This window comes from Chelonia mydas, chromosome 2, assembly GCF_015237465.2.
Source record: "Chelonia mydas isolate rCheMyd1 chromosome 2, rCheMyd1.pri.v2, whole genome shotgun sequence".
NCBI lineage: Eukaryota > Metazoa > Chordata > Testudines > Cheloniidae > Chelonia > Chelonia mydas.
This window is the reverse complement of record NC_057850.1, coordinates 45,358,785-45,381,553: the sequence shown is the minus strand read 5'-3', so window position 1 is coordinate 45,381,553 and position 22,769 is coordinate 45,358,785. Positions and strand designations below refer to the sequence as shown.

At 37.9% G+C, this 22,769-nt stretch overlaps 1 protein-coding gene across 1 annotated transcript; it reads right to left on the bottom strand.

Moving 5' to 3' along the window:
• Positions 1–1,951: 1,951 nt before the first annotated feature.
• CALB1 (calbindin 1) lies at positions 1,952–22,188 on the bottom strand. The gene is made up of 11 exons (XM_037892325.2): positions 21,937–22,188; positions 21,343–21,419; positions 16,533–16,607; positions 11,214–11,297; positions 11,062–11,118; positions 8,110–8,187; positions 3,899–3,954; positions 3,767–3,806; positions 3,633–3,686; positions 3,391–3,462; positions 1,952–3,027 (listed from the first exon to the last, which is right to left on the bottom strand). The coding sequence occupies exons 1-11, from the start codon at positions 22,016–22,018 to the stop codon at positions 2,914–2,916; spliced, it is 789 nt and encodes a 262-aa protein (XP_037748253.1). The 5' UTR covers positions 22,019–22,188; the 3' UTR covers positions 1,952–2,913.
• Positions 22,189–22,769: the final 581 nt, after the last annotated feature.

Below are 22,769 nucleotides of genomic sequence, written 5' to 3'. Positions count from 1 at the left end.
TTGGCACTGCCTAGCTTTAATTAGATCAATTCAGTAAGTAAGGAATTTATTTATAATGCATATAATTGAAGTGTCAGCCGTAAAGGTAATGAAGACAACTTTTTTTTTCTAAAGTACAATAGAACTTTGCTGTTTTACACTTCACTAAACTATACACTTTAAAATGCACATAGACAATGGTCTTCTCAGTTGATTTAGTAGCAGATAGTGTGGTGAGGTCTCCATTGTAACAGCATATTTTGTAAAATGTATATATTTAAACTCCAAAATATTATAGCTACTCATCTTACATAGCACATTTGCTTGCATATTGTATAGTGTTACATTTTAGTAGATTATTTTGTTTAATGAGTAATAAATAAACATTTTAGTAAATAAAATATATTATTTCCTGTCTATCTCTATATAGGTTTCTTTATAGAGTCTGAATACAGTATACAGGAGCCCCAGGTATAATTAATATTTTAGCTGTCTATTATTCTTCCAGTATGATCTTTCTGCTGCCACCAGATATCTCCCAGAATAAGCAACCTTAGGGTTTGACCATCACCAACTCCTATTGTCTTCAGCACCTCTTGATATCAGGTGCCAGACTTGGAGGAATAATTCCAGGGAGGCGTAGATGTTTTAAAAAGCAGGCGTTTTTACAGTGATCATGACTTACTATATTTGCTAGACTTGACATTGTATTAATATAAGACACGTCATTGTTAGCCTGTCTTTTTTAATTGCTATACTTCAGTGGAAATATGGGCTTGTTATGCATGATTTAAGAAACAATGCACATGTAGAGGACTCAAATCTTCTTTATATATTCTGTACAGTACCACAAGGCAGCTGGTTTTAATAGGAATGGTAGAAGTGAGACTTTGGAACAAATTTTTGATAGGCAACTTTTCTTGTGTTCTGGAAGCCAGATTCAGGTTTAGATGATATCTTTCTATCAAAACACTTTAACTACCTCATCTTTCAGTCTAATTATTGTACCAAACAGTCACTTTAAATCACAGATACTATTACAGTGCAAGATGTTTTCACCTTTACTTTTAAGTGTTAAAATAAGGCAAAATCCATTGCTTCATGTGCACAAAATCTATCCATAATTCACTTTAATCATATATATATGTTAAGCCTAGAGGCAGATAATTTATTCACTATTCCTTCACTTAAAATACACAATTATACTTTACATTGCATAGAGAAAAGAGGTGAACCAGAAGCTGAGTAATCAGATCACTGTGCCTGGAGTGAGGTTGTCATTGACCTGTCTTGATCTGACTCTAAACAACTTAGTGCATTATTTTTTTCCACCAAGAATCACTCTGTTGCCTCCTCCTTCTATCTTCTACTTACATCTATCTCAACATTGGAGAGTACCCAATACACTTGCTGCTTGAGACCACTTGTATCTAATTAAACCGATTTGCCCCTGTTAGATAAGTTACTGTGGATGCATTTTAGGCATTGTGTCCAGCTAATAAAATAATCTATTGAGCTGGGATTGCTTCTGAAACAACGCACTTTAAGTAGAGGCAGCTTAGGTTGATTGACATTAAGACATAGACCTAATTCTCTTCTCACACCACTATAAATTGGGAGTAACTCCACAGAAGTCTGTGGAGTTATGCTGGCATAAAACTGGTGTAAGTAAAAGGAGACCCACGCCTACAGAGCACAATCAGAAAAAAGACAGGAGCAATTATAGTGTGCTTTCTGCTTTAAAAAAATATTCCCCTGCAGAGTAATCTAGTTTAGAGTCTGATATATAAACTACTAGACTTGGTGTTGAATTAGTACTTTGAGAAATGGATTGTTTTTTAGTTTAATTAAATTCCAATAATTTTCTCCATTAGAAATTTAGTGTAAGATGCAGGAAGCACACTTAAAACAAATTATTTCCTTGTTTTCTACTTGCTCCGAAAATCCAGGAAGTAGACAAACTAGACACGAGTAGTTTTAGTATATTAAATTTAATTATAGGTTACACAGAATGATTTAAAAACAGCAGTTTACTAGAATAATTTTAACCTGCAGTATGTGCAAATAGTTTAGAAAATGGATTGTCATAGTCTGACACAGCAGTTTTCATGAGTTACACTTATTGTATTATGCGAGTGTGTGTATTAATTATCCTATCTGTAGTTTAGCCAGGTTTCCAAAATAGATTAAAGGTTTGTCAAGAAGTTCTGTCTCTTGTATTTCTTAGGTGCTTATCACCTTGTTTAAATTTAGTGAAATTAAACAACTAAATGGAAAACATGTTTGTGAACAGCAGCACTGGTAGCTGTTCCAGATATCTGCTGTTTATAGACGTTATGTCTGTATGCCATACATTCATAAGCTCTCCTCATTAACTGCAAAACTGCAAGGAGCATAGATTTGCAAGTAGGTAGTCTGACTACTGAAAATATTTCTCACCAGCTTGGTAAATCTTTCAGTTCAAATAGCCCTGATCATCATTCCTACTCGAAAACAGCATTTTTACATTCTGCATTTAAAAACCTATATTTAGTCATACACTGAAAGAGCTCTTTGGGCTTTTACTTAATATGTATCATTGAACAGAAGTGTTGCAAGTGTCAAAGGATATGATGAACAAAACAGTCTCAGCAAAATGTAAAATTTTTCTCCAGCCGTGTTTATGAAAGCAAAAAAATCTTTTAGATTCTTCTTGAATATACAGACTGGCCCAAACAGACAGACATTCTCTTTATCAATCTTATAATTACAAAAACTGTACATTACAAACAGTATAGAAACAGACTGAAAAGAATGTGCCACACATCATGGCTAATTATCTATATGCGGTTTAAATTTACAGATATAAAAGAAAGTACAGGCTACTCCCTTATAGTGCACAGTTATTGTGTTGAAACCGTATATCACTAGTTAAATTGAAGTGACAAGATGTCTCTAATCCTGCTCGGCACAGAGAATAAGAGCAAGTTCTGTTCGGTAAAGCTTTCCTCCATCAGACAAGGCCATGATGTTTTTCTTATATGTTGCCAGGTTGTTAATGTCTAAGTCCTATTTAAAGAACAGATAATGCTTTATAATCCAGTTTAGTAGCCAACTACAGTTGCCAATGATAGAGATTTGGGGTGGGGGGAATCTGTCTGGTGCCTGCCCGCCCAACAGTACCATTTGTTCAAGTGCTTGCATACAATTCACATCCATGCACACTAGATTGGTGATATTCACTGTTTCTGAAGCCAGTTTATAACATTGTTGCTCACTTAGTTAAGGATTTACATTTCTACTTCTGCCAAGATTTGTAACTGTCCTGCACTTCAGGAATTATGATTTAGCAGCTCTATCGTAATTGGGTGAATTTAAAATCTCTTTAAAATCCCAATTTAAACTAATCATTAAGAAAAACTCTAGAATTACCTTTTTGTTTTTTTCACACAGATCTTTCAGTAATGCATCTAATTCATTTTCATCTATGTATCCATTGCCATCCTGAAAAATATTAATATCAAGGTTTATTTTGGAGCATTTATTTTTCATTTTGGCTACTGTAGCATTACACCTAATTTATTTTTCCCTAATTCAGAAAATTTAAATGATATCAAAGAGTATTCAATCAGTGCATAAAAGGCGAGTTTTATAATATTTTTCAGATCACTTACTTGATCATACAGCTCAAAAGCTTTATTGAACTCTTTCCCACACATTTTGACACTCTAAAATAAAACAAAGCCAAGAGTTAAAAGAATAATATATAGTGTTATATGTTCAAACTTCAGAATGTAAAGCTACATACCTTAAATTGAAGAAGAAAGTTTTCCTGCACTGGGAGTAAACTTTGAAGATAAAAATGAGAGTTCAAACAATTTTTTTTCCCATAATGGCAACTGACATGCACTACTTAGATGATCTAGGTATAAAAACATACCTGGCCATTTCAGTAAGTTCCAGCTTTCCATCATTGTTTGAATCAAACATCTTCAGCTGAAATAAATGTAGATATTTATTATTAAAGTATTGGTCAGCGCAGCAAAGAAATAAAGTATTTCTTTGGGAAATCTAAAAGCAATGGGAAGGTACTAATTAAATATAATATAGGAACCTAATTCAATAAACTCACGTTTGTTGTGTGGTATATTTACTGTAAGCAAGGTTATAAATTATTGAACACAAATTGATAACTAGTTATTCTACTATAAAATCTTGGTAAGGAACTGTTTGCGCAACTCTGATAGTTGTGTTGAAATGTTCACTAAATCCAGCTTCATTCAACAGTGAACTTCCCAAATCAGAGATGTGCATGGTATCAAAATTTCCATCTTGCAGAAACTGAGCAAGGTCCACTTAAGTATTTTTAAATCATGACAGGTCACTCAGGTTCTTATTGTCACCCCCACAAGATGCAACACCCATTGTCCACAGCCAAAGGGCTTTAAGGAAAGGGTTTCTCACCTTTCTATCTTTGAAAACGTCAAAGAAAAGAAATTGCGTCCACTTCAGTTACTACAACCAAATACCTCACTTGGTCGATATAAAGCAGGGACTCAAACAGCTGTACCAGTAGCAATATGCAGAGTCCTCTAATCTCTCTGCCTAATGACCAATATACACAGTAATCACTACAACTGAATTCAGCTGTGGTTACGTTTTGTACTGCTGAATTCTGATTGTTTTATGTGTGGACTACAATGTCAAAGGAGTTTAAAGATCCACGAAGGGTCTTGTTTGTAACTCAACTGATTTGAATAGGGATATTCCAGATTGACACCTCTATAACTGAGGTCAGAATTTGGCCCCTCACAAATGGCACATAAGCTATAGCCATGATATCCAACATCCTTTACTGAACCCATTTAAACATTATTTTAAACTCAGATCAAGATCCAGTGCCATATGGTTGTTGTCTATTGAATAAAGATTTAGACCAAAAATTATAGCCTTTTTTTTTAAAGTTACTGAAGAGTATATTTGGTCTTGAGTCATGATTTAATACTTAGTATACATAAAGCTGCTTATAAAACAACATAATTCAGTTTAAAATCTAATAAACAGTAGCTAGAATTAAATCTTAGAACGTAGGTTGGGGTGTTCACTTCAATTCCATCTAGATGTACTATCTTCATGTAAAAGACGACAACATTTATAATCCTTATTCAGTTGGTTGTCAAGTCTACACACACGTAAATGATAGCAGAATCTGCCTCATGCCATGCACTTCAAGAAAATTTTGAGCTTGTGATGTATTACAAGTGAATTAAGTAGCTAATAAATTAATCTCATTTACAGAATGAAAACAGGACTGACTTAATGTCTCATGTTTAGCTTATTCCCAGCTTTAAAGCCCTATAAACACTTAAGTATTAATAACAAAAGGTCTCCACTATTGACATGTAGTTAATTAATTTTATACAAGAACTATAAGTAACTTCCATCGAATTGAGTTGTCATGTAATAGAAATCTATATGTTAATGTGATTTAACAAAGTATTATATACTATTTTAAACTATTTTCCAGGATCCTGTTGTGTATTAGAAATTGGTTTCCTGTCTAAAATGTAATATTTAATGTATCACAGATACAGTGAAAAGTCAGCAAATTGCATTGCCTCTAATCTCTTAAGAGACATGGCTAACTTGAAATTAAGACCTTTTAAAATTTAGTTAGCAGGACTTTGAGGTATTAGGCTGCCTGTGACTTCCTCTCCCTGTCACTGTACAATTGCATGTTCCTATTTTCAGATGTTATTTCCCTTTTGCTATGTGAAAGATTGAGAAAAAGCATCAAGGAAAACTTACTGTATAAAGAGTTGTGGGGGTGTAACTGAAAACAGAGGGTTTCTCCCTTCTCTCCCCCATCCCTTTAGTTTCAATTACAGTAACTTTAGATGTACAGTGTTTGGGGGTAGAATCAGACACCTGTATCAGTTTGTTTGGGCCCCTTTAAATACAAAATTCATGCTGCAGGAAAAAGCATAGTTTTGCCTAAAAAAACAAATTAGTGATACAGAGATAGTATAGAGAAGTGACTGTTTGTGAACCCATACATTCCAGTGTGACCACCTGGCTCCTTCTAATCCTCCCCACCCTTTATGGGAACTTCTTCCTAGCGTACCTTTAAGGGGGAGGGTGCTTTAAATTTGGCAGAGGCAAGCAGTTGCAGCCCTAATGTGGCTATTTTATGTCTGGTTGTTATATGCCTCTCCCTTTTTCTAACTGGTAAGTGTTTTTAACTCCTTTTATGTTTTCTGTTCATTAGTTTTTCCCTTCTAATTTTTGAGGAGATGGCATATCATCACCTTTATCACTTATTTATAGTGTTAATTCTTTATAACTTTCAACCTGCGGACGTCCAAATGTAGGGCACAATCTGGGCTAAAGAGTCATAAAAAATTGCAGTGCATGAAGGTTAAGGATGTGAGATTTATTTCTCCAGCGTGTAACACTTTCTACAACTAATCCATCATGAGATTTCTAGACCTCTAGCTTACCATAAGAAAACTGAATCACTAGATATTTGTCTTAATTAACCTCTCTCATAGTTGGGGTCAGTTTGAGGCATTTCAGCCTGAAATGTTAAATCCCTAAAATGTTTTAGGGTGAAACAAAGTTGCTGGCAAAGCAAAAGAGAAAAAAAAAAATCACAACTTTGGCCATTCTTAAAACAGGGAATTTTCTTCTTCCCAGTCTCTGGAACACACAAATCTCACTGACAGTTGCATGGAGGCCACTAGAGAGTCCTATGTTCAGGAGTTAGAGGGGAGGGAGAATCTGGCTATGTTTAAGGATGGGCCTGGCTAGGACTGAAGCAGAGCCTGTTCTATCCCACCTGCCTAGGAGGCTTGCCCTGCTATCAGGTTCCCCTTCTCACACTAGCATAGGGCACAAGGAAGGCAGTAAAAAAGTGTAGAACTGGCAAAAAAACCAAAACCAAACCCATTTAGCATTCTGTACTTGAAGACTAGCAGGTATGTTCCTTGCCTATTCATAGAAAAGGAGGATTGAGGCACATTTTGGTATCTATTGGGAGAGAGGTCACAAATGTAGGGTAAGATTCCTTTAAGAAGCTATGAGGAAAGGGCAGGAAGAGGAACAGAAGGAGGCATAGCAGGGGGAAGAATATATTCTGCTTCCATTCCCTACCTGAGAAGTTTAAGAACAGGCATATGTGTCCTTAGGGTTCTAAAGGTCAAAGAAGTAAATGGTTACCAGAGATTCTGGGCCCTTCCTTGGAGAGAATGGAATAAACCCCACTGCTACTTGTGTGCACTACTGTTCCATCAGCGATATGCAAGGGACACTTAGAGAAAAGTAATAAATATATGCCAAACAAATGTGCCTATATCATAGACTCTATAGATCATTTTAGATGGTCATCAGATTCTATACCATGGAATTAAAAATACTAGAGTGATCTTTGTTTTTAATTATTTAATGAATGCATACCGGCATTTATATTTTGGGCAGTCTTTTCTTTCCTTGTGCCCAACACTAAATCATGCAGTAACTTAAAGCTGAGGTGTAGAGCCTTTCATCCAGAACTATCCCACTGCCCTTGGCCTTTGCAGCTTACACAAAGAACTGCTTCACTCATCACCAAGATGCAGCCAAATCTAGGATGAAATGTAGCACCAAACAGCACAACAGTGCAGGAAAAGAAATGAAATAAACTAAAAAGTAATGGGTAGGTCGAATATAATTAGTCAAATTGGAATTTGGCTCAGGTACAGGTTAATCTGCTTATTCTTATGACAAGTGCCATGGGATCTTTAAGTGTTCAGAGCTTCAGTTTTTAATCTTACCTGACAGGAAAGAACCTTCGGTGGAAAAGTTCTCCTTAGCACCATGCTGTGGTGTTGGTTTGTCAACAACAGTTAAATTTCCTTGAAGGTTTCCCATACTTATATTAGGCCCAACATGGCTAAATTTACAGATCACAGCTGAAGGTGACATAGCTACAGAATTACCTGATATGCCTCCTTAGGTTGGAAGATGATTTCTAAGGTGTGATGTCTTATTTTGCACAATAGGAAACCAAACTGGTTCTCATTCAAGTCAATGGGAGTCTTTACATGAGAAGTTAGTGGCCATAGATGTGCACAGTATTGTGCTTTTATGGATGAAATGTCTGAATAATCTTACCATTATTTCTGTGTATTCTGTTAGCTTGGAATCATCAATCTTCTTATTTGCTTTCTGTAGTAAATCTTTCAAAAAACTCTGTGAAAGTAAAGTAAGCACAGGTGAATATTTGCCTGAAAGCCAAAAGGATTACAGAATAGTTACTTTCCTTATTGTACTCCAATTTCAGTCTAGAGGCAGTCTGGGAAATTCCACTTTTACATATTTACTACTGAAATGTAAAATAAACATGAAAACTACTACTTATTTTCATATCAAGTATATCTGACAACAAAAATTCTTTTAACTAGACCAAGTATACTGCAACACTTTATTTTTAAAAAGATCCCCACAGAGCTTTGTGCATAATATGCCTTTTGTTGTACTATACAGAAGCCTGGAAAAGTAGATTGGCATCCAGCTATACTTTGTGCTAATTAATTTTAACAGTAAACTACATTAATTAACCTTGAGACCCGTAGGAAAACCTGGATTCCTAGTCACTGCTTGAAATATAGGAATAGTTTTAAAGAAAAGATTAATGATTAATCCAGTCTACTTTCCTGCCTACAGCAGTGACCTGATGCTTCAGGTGAAGGTGAAACCTTCTTGCTCCTTCACACAGATATGGGCAAATGCATTTTGCCCATTTTGCTAGTTTGGGAGGAACTGGCAAGATTTCTTCCTGACCTTCAACAACAGCTACTTTTACTCTAAAGAATGAAGTTTTGTTTTCCCCACTGATTAGTTTGAACAACTGTCCTAGATAAGTTTCAGAGTAACAGCCGTGTTAGTCTGTATTCGTAAAAAGAAAAGGAGTACTTGTGGCACCTTAGAGACTAACCAGTTTATTTGAGCATGAGCTTTCGTGAGCTACAGCTCACTTCATCGGATGCATAGCATATCGTGGAAACTGCAGAAGACATTATATACACACAGAGACCATGAAACAAAACTTCCTCCCAGCGGGGCAGTGAGGTGGGAGGAAGTTTTGTTTCATGGTCTCTGTGTGTATATAATGTCTTCTGCAGTTTCCACGATATGCTATGCATCCGATGAAGTGAGCTGTAGCTCACGAAAGCTCATGCTCAAATAAACTGGTTAGTCTCTAAGGTGCCACAAGTACTCCTTTTCTTTGTCCTAGATAAGTGACATTAAAAAAAATCTTAATTTATTAAGCAGGGAGTCTGCAAGTCTTGAGAACTGTGTATGCCTATCAATTTTCAGGGAAGAACACACCAAGCTGGTTTATAACCTCTTTATCTGATGTGTTGGAGTTGCTTTTTTCACAGTTTGGACCACATTTTACAATAGGAATTTCTTCTTGAGCCATCTCCCCTCCCAATCATGTATGCATAATGCCCCTGAACTTGAAAGACAAGTATGATAGCCCTATTGTCACCACCATACTGTAGATTTTCTCATCAGGCCTCTCTGTACCTGTGCTATATACTAAAGTGATAGCAGAAATGTTGTGAACAGATTTCATGGAAACATTTTAGATCATATGTGCTTTAAAATAGTTATGCAGGGAGTAAAACCAGTTACAGCAAATGCATACTAATATTTTCATACCTGCCAAGAGAAGTATTTTATTGATCACTACCTTAAAAAAACAAGCTACAGTATATAGTTCTGAAAGGATGAAAATGATCCAGATTTTCTGATGCATATGAGATTTGCACAGCACAGCAGAGTTGGGGAGCCATCGGGGAGCCATTTAAGATTTTCTGGTTGTTCATTAGCCCAGCCTTTATTGGCTTGTCTAAACTATACTCTCTGGAAACAGTCCTCAAGGGACTGTCCAACAACTGGGGATTGCTAGAGTACAAGGTGTACCAGTTGTGCCTCTTTCCTGACCTCACCTCCCTTTTGACACACCTGTATGTGGGAGTGTGGGTGGGAGGGGGTAGCCACTTGTATACCAGGGGCATAGGAGCTGGTTATGCCAACCGACATCTCTTCTGTGAGGTGGGAATCCTCAGCAGAGGAGATACAGACAGACATGCTTCATCTCTTTTGCACTACCACAGCAGGTCAAAGAGGATGGGGAAAAAAAGACAATTTGGCTACATGGATTTATGAGGTGAGTTTTGCTTTTATAAAGCACTACTAAGGATTTCAGACAGTTTGACTTTTTAATGCTTTGGTTAATGTATGTGGAGTTCTTGCTAGAATTCTGCATCTGAACAAGACAATTGGTCTCAATCAAGGTGTACACAGGGCCGGGTCCTCAGCTGAGATCCTGTGGAGCTAGGACAGTTTGCACCAGCTGACAGTCTGCACCACTTGAAGTGCAGTTCTACATAGAAAAATGGTTATGTACAAAAGACACTTTCTCACTCAGACTTGCTCCCCATGTATATTCAGAGTCAAACCGTATCTGTTAGCTTTAGTGACAAGAATAAGAATGGGCTGCTTTTTACTCTGGTAAACTGCAGAGCTGACACAGCTAATAGAACAAACTGGATGCTGTTGTTTCTTATGCATCAAATGTGCTAAGTTCCCATCAGTCACACCTATGCAAACAGAGTGTGGACAATGGAATTGCAGTTGTGTTGAACAGGGGTTAGTATGGCAACAACAGGGTTGCACAGGTACTACTGAGGGCTTAAATTGGACCACAGAGTGTTTAGTAATGGCAGTGATGCAGCTAGGAGAAAGAACCCACTTTAGCTCTCACGTCCTAGCTACATTTGTAGGGTGGTTAGTTTAAAAACATCTTTTTACTTCTAAACTGAGCACTTGTTATTTGGCAATCACTGGGGGACAAACATGGATCTGCTCTAAGTGCCATTTTTAGAGTCATTTATCAGAATAGAAATTACATTTCAATTTATCTGTGATAGAAACATCAGTTTCTATCACTTGCCAGTTGTGTTTTACATTTCAACAGCCATATATATCAGTACTATCATGTAATACACACATATCTATATAATGTTTCTGAAATACACATAAACATCAATTTACCTTAAGTTCTTCAGTCTCAATGAAGCCACTATGGTCAGTGTCATATTTTCGCCAGGTCTGCAATTAGTAAATGAAAGAGGTTTATTTATGTATCTGTGTATTTGAAATCTAGACCTGGATGACTTTATCAAAGAAAAAATGGGGTACAGTACCTGCATGAATTCTTCACTTGACTTTAGCTGCTGGCACCTAAAGAACAATAGGAAGTTCTCTTCTGTAGGTAATATCTGAGCAAGCTGTAACAGATTTAAAGCAAGTTTAAAGTTTGTTATAAAACTCCAACTGCTTCTTTGAGAACAGATAACCTCCTTAGTGTAATAGATATGGGTGTGTGACCTGTTTCTTTAGTATTAGCGCATGGGAAAAGTTCAAAGACCTGGAATTTCCTTCCCCTCCCCGAAGGTCTCTTCCTTTACCTCTCCCAATGGAGCGATTGTGACATCAGAAGTAAAACACCACTTTCATTCACTTTGTTGATGTCAGTGCGCTATGGGATTATTGCACTTTGACAGTGGGCAGTGGTGCACGTTGATACAGACATGTGGTTATTATACAGGTATTTTTAAGAGTATAACCAGCATAGTAATTTCAGATCTTTAGGTATAAGACCATAAAATATTCAGCCTCTACAAGGGCTTCCAGTTATTGTCAAGAAAAGTTAGTTTAGCACAGCACAGCCCTTGCAGTACTACTGGATGTTAAGTCATTGTCTAATTGTAAAGATGGGAGTTATAGAAATGGTGGTCTGAAGTTAGGCTCCTAAATCCACAATCAGGCATTCAAGTAAATGGCCTCAGAAGCACTGCACACCCAGCAGCTCCCACTGAAGTACTGCATCTTGCATATGTCAATGGAAGCTGGTGGGTGGTTGGCAATTCTGAAAAATCGGGCCACCTAGGTGCCTAAATTAGGCTCCTATATCTGTATTTAGACATTAGTTTTTTGCAAATCTTCATAAGTATGTAACAAATTCCAGATTTTCAGTATTGCTATTTATACTCAGTATAGGTAAACCTATCAGCTATCTGAAGCTACCATATTTGCTAGAGATAAAGTCATCCTTATTTATTCAGCAGCTATGGTACAGATGTCTACATATGTCCGAGAGTGTGTAGGCACTTTGTCATGAATTAGAGATTTTTCACATACTGTAGGTTATGACTGGTGGAACAAAATACCAGTTAGGTTGTGCACGCTTATCCCTACCAAGTGATAAGAGTGCTACCCTGTTCAGTGTCAGAGGCATTATTTATATAACAGTGGATGAATTAGGTTGGTGGCTGGCTGTAGTGCAGCTAACATCTCCTAATACTGTATTCCTTGTTTTGTTTCTCTCACAACTGTAGCATTTTTAAAATATATTTTTCTTTGTTAGTCTGTTCATGCAAATTTGCCCTCAATGTATATTTAAGGCTGTAGCTATTTGAGGGCCAGATCGTGACAGGCCAAGCATGGTTGATGAGAGAGCCCAAGGAGCCCAAAAGGATAGTGTAGCCTGTTCCCTGGCTTGTTCAGAGAGGGATTTGGGCTTCCCTAAGGCACATCTCCCCAAGCTCCCCTTGGGATGATCAGTTTCCATACCACACCTTACTTGAGCCAGTAGCTAATTGCTGCAAGTTGTCCCTTAGTGTCGGGACTTAACTGGCATAAGCAATATTCATTTCCACAAGGAAGAATGTCTTCCATTAGTGTAGTTATGGTAAAAAATGACTATGTAAATGGGGCACAGGTCTGGTCCCTTTTGTAGCATTCAGTGACTGTAACATTACTTGTTTCATTCTGCAGAACAACAGGAAGGTGTCCATGGACCACAGTTCGAGAACTTATTTCTAGGTTTATATCTTAAGCTCATTTAGAGCAAAAGGAATTCCTTCCACTGATTTCAATGGGACTGGGATCTAACCTTCAATCACATAGACAAGTTTCCAGTTTCACAATCAGAAGATATTTAATGTGTACAGTTTAAAGGAGAAACATGCTGCCATTGCAACATACCCATTGTGACTTACTGGTAGCTACAGTTAACTGATAGAATCATCCTTTCAGAATTCACTAACTTTCCAAAGAACAACCAACTACCAGTACTAAGTTACATTTAAAATACAAAATATATTACCGCTGCCAATAAAATATTACTTTAAGTTTTACTCTCCTTTATGCAGGTGTATAACTTCCACATAGGCCTGAGAGAAATAGATATGATACCATTTTCTCTGTATTAGTGTTTTATAGATAAGTGAACTGTCTCATTTGATAACTCAGTATTAAATCATATTTGCCTAGATTTTTGACAAAGTAAATTTTCCCTATTTGATTTATTTTGCTCCTTTTAGCATTGTAGGACCAATACTGTGGGGGAGAGGGAGCTAGATTCTTTTGATTCTTGCATCAACAGCATTAATGAAGTTCCAGCTGCAGAATTATTACTCTGGCACGGTTAGTAGTTAGGCATACCATCTTTTTACTTGTAAATGGAGCAGATTTGACTGACTCATAAAGAGAGTAAACCTGGAAGCCTGGTGTCAATGTCTAGAATATAAAAGTAGCAGTAGCTCATGAGGATGTTTAAACAGGAGTATGAAATTTCACAAGCCTTCACTTACAATGGCAGACTCAAAGGACACAAAACCAGTTTGTGACTGTCGTGTGAGCTCCTGCTATTTTTATGGTGAATATGGCAGCTCTCTCTGTTTTAGGAGTAATAGAACATGGTTGGAGAGATGCTTCTGCTGAGACTAGCTTGACCCTCTACCTCTCATTATGAACTTGTTAAAGAAAGAAGGGGATTGTTACCGAATTGGAAAAGGAGCTACAATATTTAAAACAGACCAGCATGAACAGTTTTCTAGAAATCACTCTCTGAATGGATCTCACTTTCTGATATTTAACCCTTTCCTTAAAACACCTGATTTACATGCTTCAATATATTTGTCTTAAAATTCTAACCTGGAAGTGGGAGAAAAGCATTTTCAGTATGGTAAGTAGCTATTTTGCTTCACAGGAATAAGCATTTAAATCATTTGGATATGGAATAACTGCAGTCCTGAGATGTAAAAAGCTTGGACTTTAAGATCTACATGTCAGTGAAAGCACTGACCAGACCAAATGTTGGGATGGGGAATGGGAGGGAGTATCTTATAAAAGAGAGTAAGAGATGTGTCAGATTCTACATTTAGCCGGGGGAAACTGTTTAAAAGCTGGAGAACTCACTGCAGCAATGTACTGCCAAAGACAGTATCTGCACTTTAAGGCTTCACTTAATCTGGTCAGCAGAGCTGAAAATGCATTACTTTAAGCCATTCAGGACTCCTCTTTAATAGATCTTCCCTGAGGAATAATTATTCCATCGGGATATTTTTAAAAATCTTCAGGTGCCATGTGTTATGGTGATTGAGTGACTGAGTGCCGCATTTATTTATACTAAAAAAAAGCACAGTTCATCGACTCTACATGAACTTTGGAGTGGGGAGACTTCGTAATACGGCATGTAAATGAGCGGAATTCATTTTGGAAACACTGGGCATTTTAAATTAGAAAATTTAAAGGGTCAGGGAAACAAAGTCTAACTGATCGTCTGTAAGATTATTATAACACTTTCCACATACAGCACCTCTCATCTGAGATCTCACAGCACTTTATAAACAATTCAGCTTCACACTGATACAATGATGTAGGTTAAGTAGTACTCAGGTTAAGATCCCAACCTTCCAGGGTGCTGAGGCCCTCCAGCTAATTGCTAAATGCACTCAGCACCCATTGACATCAGTCAGTGTTGATGGTGCTCAGCACTCTAGCTGTAGGTGTTCAGCACCTTACAAGATCAGGCCCTATGGGACTTGGCCAATGTCACATAATAAGTCAGTCACAGACCCAAAAATAGTACTCAGGAGATACAACGCCCAGTTGCCTTGTCTAACCAGTACACTACCTCAGGAAGTGCCTGTACATGCTTCATGTGACAGTCTGCTGTCATGTGTACTCGAAATAAAAAAGGCATGCTTCTATTAAAAAACAAGTATTTAAACTGGCCTGTTTAATTTCATATACTAATAATCTATTTATCAGAAAAAGAAAGATATGCCTACACTAACTTTTCCTACTTGCAGAATTTTCAATCTGATGATGAATCAAAAGTTTGGTCAAAATTTAGTCAGTTTAACCTTAAATATAGTAAGAAATTAACAAATTCAGTCACAGTTCGCTTATCCATGTACATTTAGACTAAGTGACATGAATATTTTAGCAAGTATGTGGAAGTTACATATGGGAATTACACCTCAAGAAGAGCATATATTCCAAGGTAATAATTTATATGTACTGGTAATAGGATACTTTATATTGTAAATCTCACTGGTGGTTGTATATTCCGCTCAGTATATCAATTCTAAATAGCTGTAGCTAAGTCAGTAACAATAGAAATGTTGCAGTAATAGCATGTTTCCAAGGAGCTCTTTATAAATTGTTCAGACATATTTTCCTGATAATCAAACTGGGAACTTGATTGTCTTTTCTAAGGGTTAAATCCTGATCTCTTTGAATTCAATGGCAAAACTCCCATTGACTTCAATGAGTTATGAATCTGGTCCTAAAACAGTGGTTCACGAACTGTACATCAGCCCATGGATACCTTCCTTTTGATCTGTAGAATTAAACACTGAGAAACAAGTAGTGGGGATTGGAAAGGGAAGTGGTTCCATGAGAGTCCCTCGTTCTTAGAGAGTTGTCTACACAATGGAAAAGCATGAGTACCATATAACCCAGGGCAATACAGGTGGCAGGCGCTTCTAACTTTTGCAAACAAAAGTTTTCTGCTTACAGTTTCTGTGTCTGTGTTCAATAAAGGAATTCATAAGTAATCAAAATCCCTCACTAACTGGATTGTCAAAAAACATTGCTGAAAATGTCAACAAGATTTTAGCCTTCCCCTCTGTCCTTACCATATGCATTAATTAGAAATAATAAACCAGTATGTACAATGATTACAAAGGAGGAGAGGGAAGGAAATCAGATTCTTAGCCAATTTACACTGAATTGTACTTTACACCCACTACAGGACTTGAGGGCCAATGCAAAATCAAATTCTAGAATAACTCAGCATAAAACAGTTCACAATATTCGAGCACATCAGTGTTTTTAATAACTTGAATTTCCTGAAAAGATGCAGACTTCAGCTGCATTACAGGAAAACTATAATGATGGTCTCCTTTATTTCTACTGATGTAAGCCTGTAATATTCAGTGGAGTCAAATGAAATGTCTGAGGAGGAGAAAGAAATATTGTGTTTTCCACTAATGCCTCAGTGAAAAAAAATACTAAAGATACTGAGATGGGGAAAGAAGTCTGTGTTATAGCAAATACAAGACAATATATATATATTTATAGATTATGTTCAAGTTATCTTTGTATTACTATACTAAGAGCATTCTGTGCATATAAACATGACTGAGCCTGAAATAAAGAAACTAGCTTACCTCTACTATTCCTATTTTTCCATCAGTACTTTTCCCATACTGGTCCACAAAAGCTTTCATTTCAGGTGTTAATTCCTAGAAATTCACAATAATGGAATTATTATTTGTAAGACATGTAGAAATATCTGCTAAGTATTTCAACACCAATGAGTAACTACCAGGTAATATATAAAAACCTAGTTAGAGCCTAGATTCTGCCAGTCTTATGCTGAGTAATGCTTTACTTTGAATTATACTGTTGCAATGACCGTGACTTGAGCAGTAAGATATTACTTGATAGGAATGAGTGGCAGAATCTGACCATTAGATATTCAGATCTTCTATTTTACCTTTCAAAATGAGAACATTCACATGTAAAGACAAATCTGCTGGAAGGTGGGTCTTACTGTTCCTTTGTTTAATCAAATGGCAATGAAATTTCACTGTTGATTACTATTCAGTTTTTCCAGAGTTTTCATTTTTAAATGAATAAATCTGAGACAAGCTTAAATCTTTCACAGTGGGGGAAAATTTTACAGAACACATTGGAACACCAAAATATTTACCTTTCACATATTTTAATATGTTACTTTCATTTGAATGAGGATTTTATCCTCTTTTGACCAGACTCCAAACAGATCTCACAATGAAGTCATACAAGTGGAATTTGTACATCAGCCATTTGTATTGTTCACTGTTTATGATGTCATAAAAGCAGGACTATAACTTCATTGCCAGAACAAATGTAAGGAGAGGCTGGGCTGTGAGAGAGTAATCCCTTATTGAAACATATAAAGCAATCCTGAATAACAAGGTAAATCCACAAGGCCAATGTCAAAGTGCTTTTGGTATATATGTTTGCTCCCACTATGCACTTGTCTCAAAATGACAGCTTCTCTTTAAGATATGGTGGTGGTGTCGCACCAAGGATCGGTCTGACTCAGATCCACTAGTATAGACTCCTTCATCTTTGAGGAGCCCATTTGGTTTCTTTTGGGCTCTTCATGAGTCCAAGGATCTATGCTAATAGATCCTCATGCAGGATCAGGGTTTAGATCTGTAGTATAAACAATATCTCATAGTTATCAAAATGAAAGAGGCTATAATGTTATGAAGAGTCTAGTCTTACAGTCCTTTCTTAGGTGAAACTCTCACTGCAATTGTTAGGAATTTTGTCTGATTCAAATCCACTAGATTGTGCCCAAAATTTGTATTACTAGAAATTGCTAAAACGCATTACATGTAAGTGTTTATGACAAAGCAAATCACGGCCCAATGTCCTCTTTGTTTCAAAGTCATCTGTTGTGGTTAGTAATTTGCAATTGTTGTAATTAAGACATGATTATTAATACTTTGCCCTTCAATGTCACCTTTCACACGAGGATCTCAAAGTGAAGAAGTATTTGCCTAGTGATTGAGGTCCAGGCCTGAAAGTCTAGATATCTGGATTCTAATTAGCCCTGATTAAATATTTTGATATTTTTTGTTTCCAATAGCACCCACAATATGTAAAGTACTGTACAATCATATGAAGAGGCACCATCACAGCTTACAATCTAAAAAAACAGAATGTCATTCATCTAAAAAAATATTCACTTAATACATGTTTGAATTTTATCAGTTATATAACTGATTGAATAATATCCTTTGAATAACATATTTGTTGGATATATTATGCGACAAATAATTTTATCCAGTATTCAACCAGTTCTAATCTTGGTTCCAGCACGGACTTGCTGCTCTGTTACCACAGACAAGTAACTTGACCTCTCTGTATCTCAATTTCCCCTTTTTAAAATAGAGATAATTTACCTGACTCAGAGGTGTTATATACACATTAGTTTTTGTAAAGTGATTTGAAATCATGGGATGAATGGTGCAATAGTAACACCAGTACCATTGCACTTATGAACATGAAGTCACTATCTCTGTCAAGTAGGTAAATATTTTTCTCATTTTACATAAGGATAAATCAAGGAACAGATGTTGAAAAACTTCCCCAAAGTCACCCAACGAGACAGTAGGAGAGCTGGGAACCCCTTTGGTAACCACTTCCCCACACATTTTCTCTCTTGGCAATTGGCAAAAGTGAAACAAGAGAGAGAACATACCAAGTATAATGTAGGCCAAAAGAGGTTAAGCGTATATTTTTGGGATTAAAAATTGTGATTTTATTTTTTGCCAAAGAATTATTTATTTTAGCCTTTGTGAAAGATCAACTTTGTATTTCACATACTGTAATGTGGTGGAGTCGTGTTGGAAAATATGAAATGTCACCAAAAATAGTTCAAACACAACGTTGCAAATGTAACCTCCTTCTGACAGTATTACATGAGACAGAAATAACATGCATCAAATTGCATGTTACTGCTCTTTGGAAGTAATAGAAAGCAAAAGGATGGACTTCACAATAGTCATTTGATTAATTAAAAAAATCATATGGCTGTTAGGTAATGACAAAACAATCAGGACAGTTCAGAAGCTGGGAAGAGCACTGAGAAATGCTAAGCCATCTTGTTCAAAGACTGAAATCAGTGAGATTTTATAAGGCATGTAGCATGACTGAAGTATAATCCAGCTATGAAGAATGCATAATTGAATATTCCAAAAATACAGAGCAAGAGAAACTATCTGAAATGCAGATGCAAATGATGAGAGAAGCTTATGGGGGAGGAGGGGAAAGGGCAGCTCAGCCACAGAAATCACACATAACATCCATTATCTTCTCATTGTGTCCCTTCTGGCAAAAGAGCAAAAAATTCAAAGCCACTGAATTAGTTATCCAGTGAGACAAGATAGGTGAACTAGTGAGATGACTGTTTGGCAAATGACACTCCAAATCCAAGAATCAGCTTAGATTTGAAACCCCTGATGGCACATATCCATAATCCAGAAAAGACTTTAGGGATCAAGATGTCAAGAATCTCTAGATGATCCAATGAGAGTACTGAAGTTCAGTGTTGTTACTGTAGATTGGTCTTTTCAGCAGAATATTCCAGAAATAAGCTTGTACCAGAGCAATGACAAAGGAAAAGTTAATTAAACACCTAAGCACTTTCAAAATATAACAGTGTGTGCAGGCAGAGTCTATTAAAAAGGCATAAATGGTAAAGTGGGTGGGAGACAACAATAATCCTACAAGCACCTTATACATTACTTTGTGAACACTAATTTTTTAGGTAGAAGATGACTTATTATGACACTAATTGCCTCTGGAGAAATGTGAAGATGAGTTTAAAATGACATTTTCCTGTTGTAAAACCTCTGAATCTTTCATCCATTGAGCATTACGTTAGGACTATTTTTAAAAGTACAATTCATCAGTAAACCCAGTTAAAAGATGATGTTTGAGACTGTATTTAGAACATATTTATTATTATGGTTACTGCCATCTCAATATGTTAAAAATATTTAGTTCCAATGAAAGAATTAAAATAAGCTTTTCTTACCTTCTCTTCCCACCCCCTTTTAAATGTAATTTACTTGCCTCACTCTCCTTGTGGAAAGAAACTAAGATTATACATATCCTTTTCCTCTAGAAATTGCAATCTCACAATTTTCAGTAATCAAATTTACCTATGCTTTTGGACATTAATTCTACAGTGACAGCAATAAAAAAAGTTTAGGAATCTAGAGTGTGTATGTAATTTTATATGTAATATTATAGATGACAGATTTCCAGCTGCATATTAACTCATGAAGCTAATAGGAAGACGTTACTTTCCACAAAACAAATAAAAATACTGGTACACATTTGTTCTCCAGCCTTTAACAGGAAGACCCAAACAAAGACAATAATTCATTATCCAAAAGCTAACATTTATTTCTTAATTTTGATGTAGCCCTATATGAATTTATAACCTCTTCTCCCCCCTCTCCCCCCTCCCCCCCCCCCCACAGGTCAGCTAGTTGGTGACTTTTATCTTATATGCTTTTAGAACTATCTTTTAGAGTGGATTTAAGTAGGCTTCATTATACTGTGCTATATATTTCAGTGTGCTGCCAAGTGGTCTATTTTATTTTCTGATTCTTTTAGGAGTTATTTGTTCAGTAAGGAAGTGTCACTATGTACTTAAACTAATATCTTTATCTAGATACATTTGGTTTTATTTTTTCAGAATGTTAAAAAATTAATAGTATTTTACTTTAAAACTTTTCTCTCTTGCTTAAGAAAGTGCTGAATTTATAATTGTTACAGATTAAACTCCAATATGCATTTCGATTTGTCCACATTTTAATATTCTCTAAATAATTTCTCTGTTCTCTTGTACAGTTTTGATTATCAAGATTTAGTATTGATTTTACTCTTTCATAAAACCAATGAAGTGCAAATAAATAGTTAAGAATGATCTGCAGATCTGTTTATTGACCACCAAGGGGCAGAAATGCAGATAAACTGACACACTTCCCATTAAAGAAGGAGTTAAAAATGAGTCCAGCTCATGAAAAATTAGGTCTTTAAAAATATTGGTAGATAATTGAGTGAGGCAAAGATAGAAGTCTTGCTTTAAATGTATATTATAAAATAATGCTAGTTCCATATTTTTCTGGACACTTACTTTTTAACATTGCCAGAAGAATCATCTGCATTAGTACCACGGTGGAATCTAAATATTATCTTGTATCTGGTCAGGTCCCCTTTTCCCCACATTTCCCAAAGTGACTGAGCATCCTACTTGACTTGTGTCAATTTCTAAACGTTGCCTTTGCCTAACCAGCTAAGTGACTGAACATTTGATGGCCCTAAGGATAGAAAAGACCCAGTCGCTGAAATCTGCTCAAGAAAATTCTTCATTAAGATGAAATAAAGCAGGAGGAAACATTAACCTACCAATCCTGCCTTCTTTCGTGCCTGCTGAAGCTCCTGGATGAAGTTCAGCAGCTCTTTCCCATCCAGGTACCCATTGCCTACAACACAAAGAGTTAGGGTTAGTGCTCCAGAACCCTTTGATTTGCTCCCTTCCAGCTGCTGGAAAGGACATTCACAAACCTTGTGTTCAAAAATCGGTGGCTTTTTGGTTGTCTGATCTGCTAACTTAGGCTCAGCCTCCTGCCACCCCTCCCGCCTCCAGAGGCATCTACATGCAAAGTTACTGAAGAGAAAACAGCGGCATCCTAGCTGCGGCTGGAGGCATTGACACTTGAATCCACTTACGGGAGCCTGAAAGGCGCCCTGCCAAAGGCGCGCGAGCCCTCGGCAAAGAAGGTTGGGCGCGAGTGCACAGCCCCAGCCCCAGCCCCACCCCGGCCGCCTGCTTCGCAAGGGGCTGGAGCTCCGGGCTCGCTGGGGAAAGTTATGGCTTGTGCTGGGGGAAAGTTTGCAGCGGAGCCTGCCGGGAGGGGTGTGTGGGACACTGGGGTGCCCGAGGCCCCCGCCGGCTCGGGGCTTGCGGGGGGTGGGGGGGTTGCAATGAAATATAGTCACCATCAGAGTCGTAGTGATTCCAGATCTCGAAAAACTGCGCGGCTGAGATCTCGACTCCTTGCAGGTGAGTCTCCGCGGCCATGGCGCGTGCGGCGGAGGGCGAGCGGGCTGGCGAGCGGGCTGGAGGGCAGCGGCGGCTGGGGCTGGGGCTGGGGCTGGGGCAGGGCGCTGCTGTCCGCGGTGCTGACCCGGCTGCCGGCACCGCGCTCTCTATTTATCGCGTCTGGCTCGGCTGGGCCACGCCCCCCGCTGGCCGCCCCCCTCCCCCCCCCCCCCACTCCTGCCCGCCTCCCTCCTCCCCTCTCCCCGCCTCCCTCCTCCGCCTCTCGCGGGGCGAGGCTGCCCCGCCAGGGCTTGCTCGCTGCCAGGTGCCCCGGCTGGGTCCCTTCTCCCGGCTCCTGGGGCCAACGTCGGCGAAAACCCACCCCAAGCAGCCCGGGCCAGCTGGAAAGCTGCAGGTCCCCGAGCAAAGGGAGCCCTCGGGGCCCTGAGACAGCCCTGGTCTCTCCTCCCCCCCGCCGCGTCTCTGATGGTCCCTGGCGACCCGAGCTATGTCAGCGGCAGAGAGTTGAAGCTACCACACACATATGGCTGGGGAGCGGTTTTTGGTGATAGTTTTGTCAATTAGGCTCATTCAATGTATGCTGCTGCTGGAGCTGGGGCAGCTGTGGGTTATGTATGAACATGCTCCCCACCTCCCAGCTTGAGGTGTGGTGTACACGGGAATGAAAGCCTCTGTAAAGACAAACAGTCAACAATGCCCTTTGGGAAAGTTTCAAGGGAGGCAGGTCCCCAGGTAATGGTAACACAGGTAGAGAGCTACAAACCAGGGT

What these genes read in the sequence shown, in the direction of transcription:
- CALB1 (XM_037892325.2), bottom strand. Translation starts at nt 22,018, where the DNA reads ATGGCCGCGGAGACTCACCTGCAAGGAGTCGAGATCTCAGCCGCGCAG. An exon ending in GAACTTACTGAAATGGCCAG is followed by an intron (nt 3,807 to 3,898) that starts GTATGTTTTTAT and finishes TTATCTTCAAAG; the next exon opens with TTTACTCCCAGTGCAGGAAA. An exon ending in CTTTTGAGCTGTATGATCAA is followed by an intron (nt 3,463 to 3,632) that starts GTAAGTGATCTG and finishes AATATTTTTCAG; the next exon opens with GATGGCAATGGATACATAGA.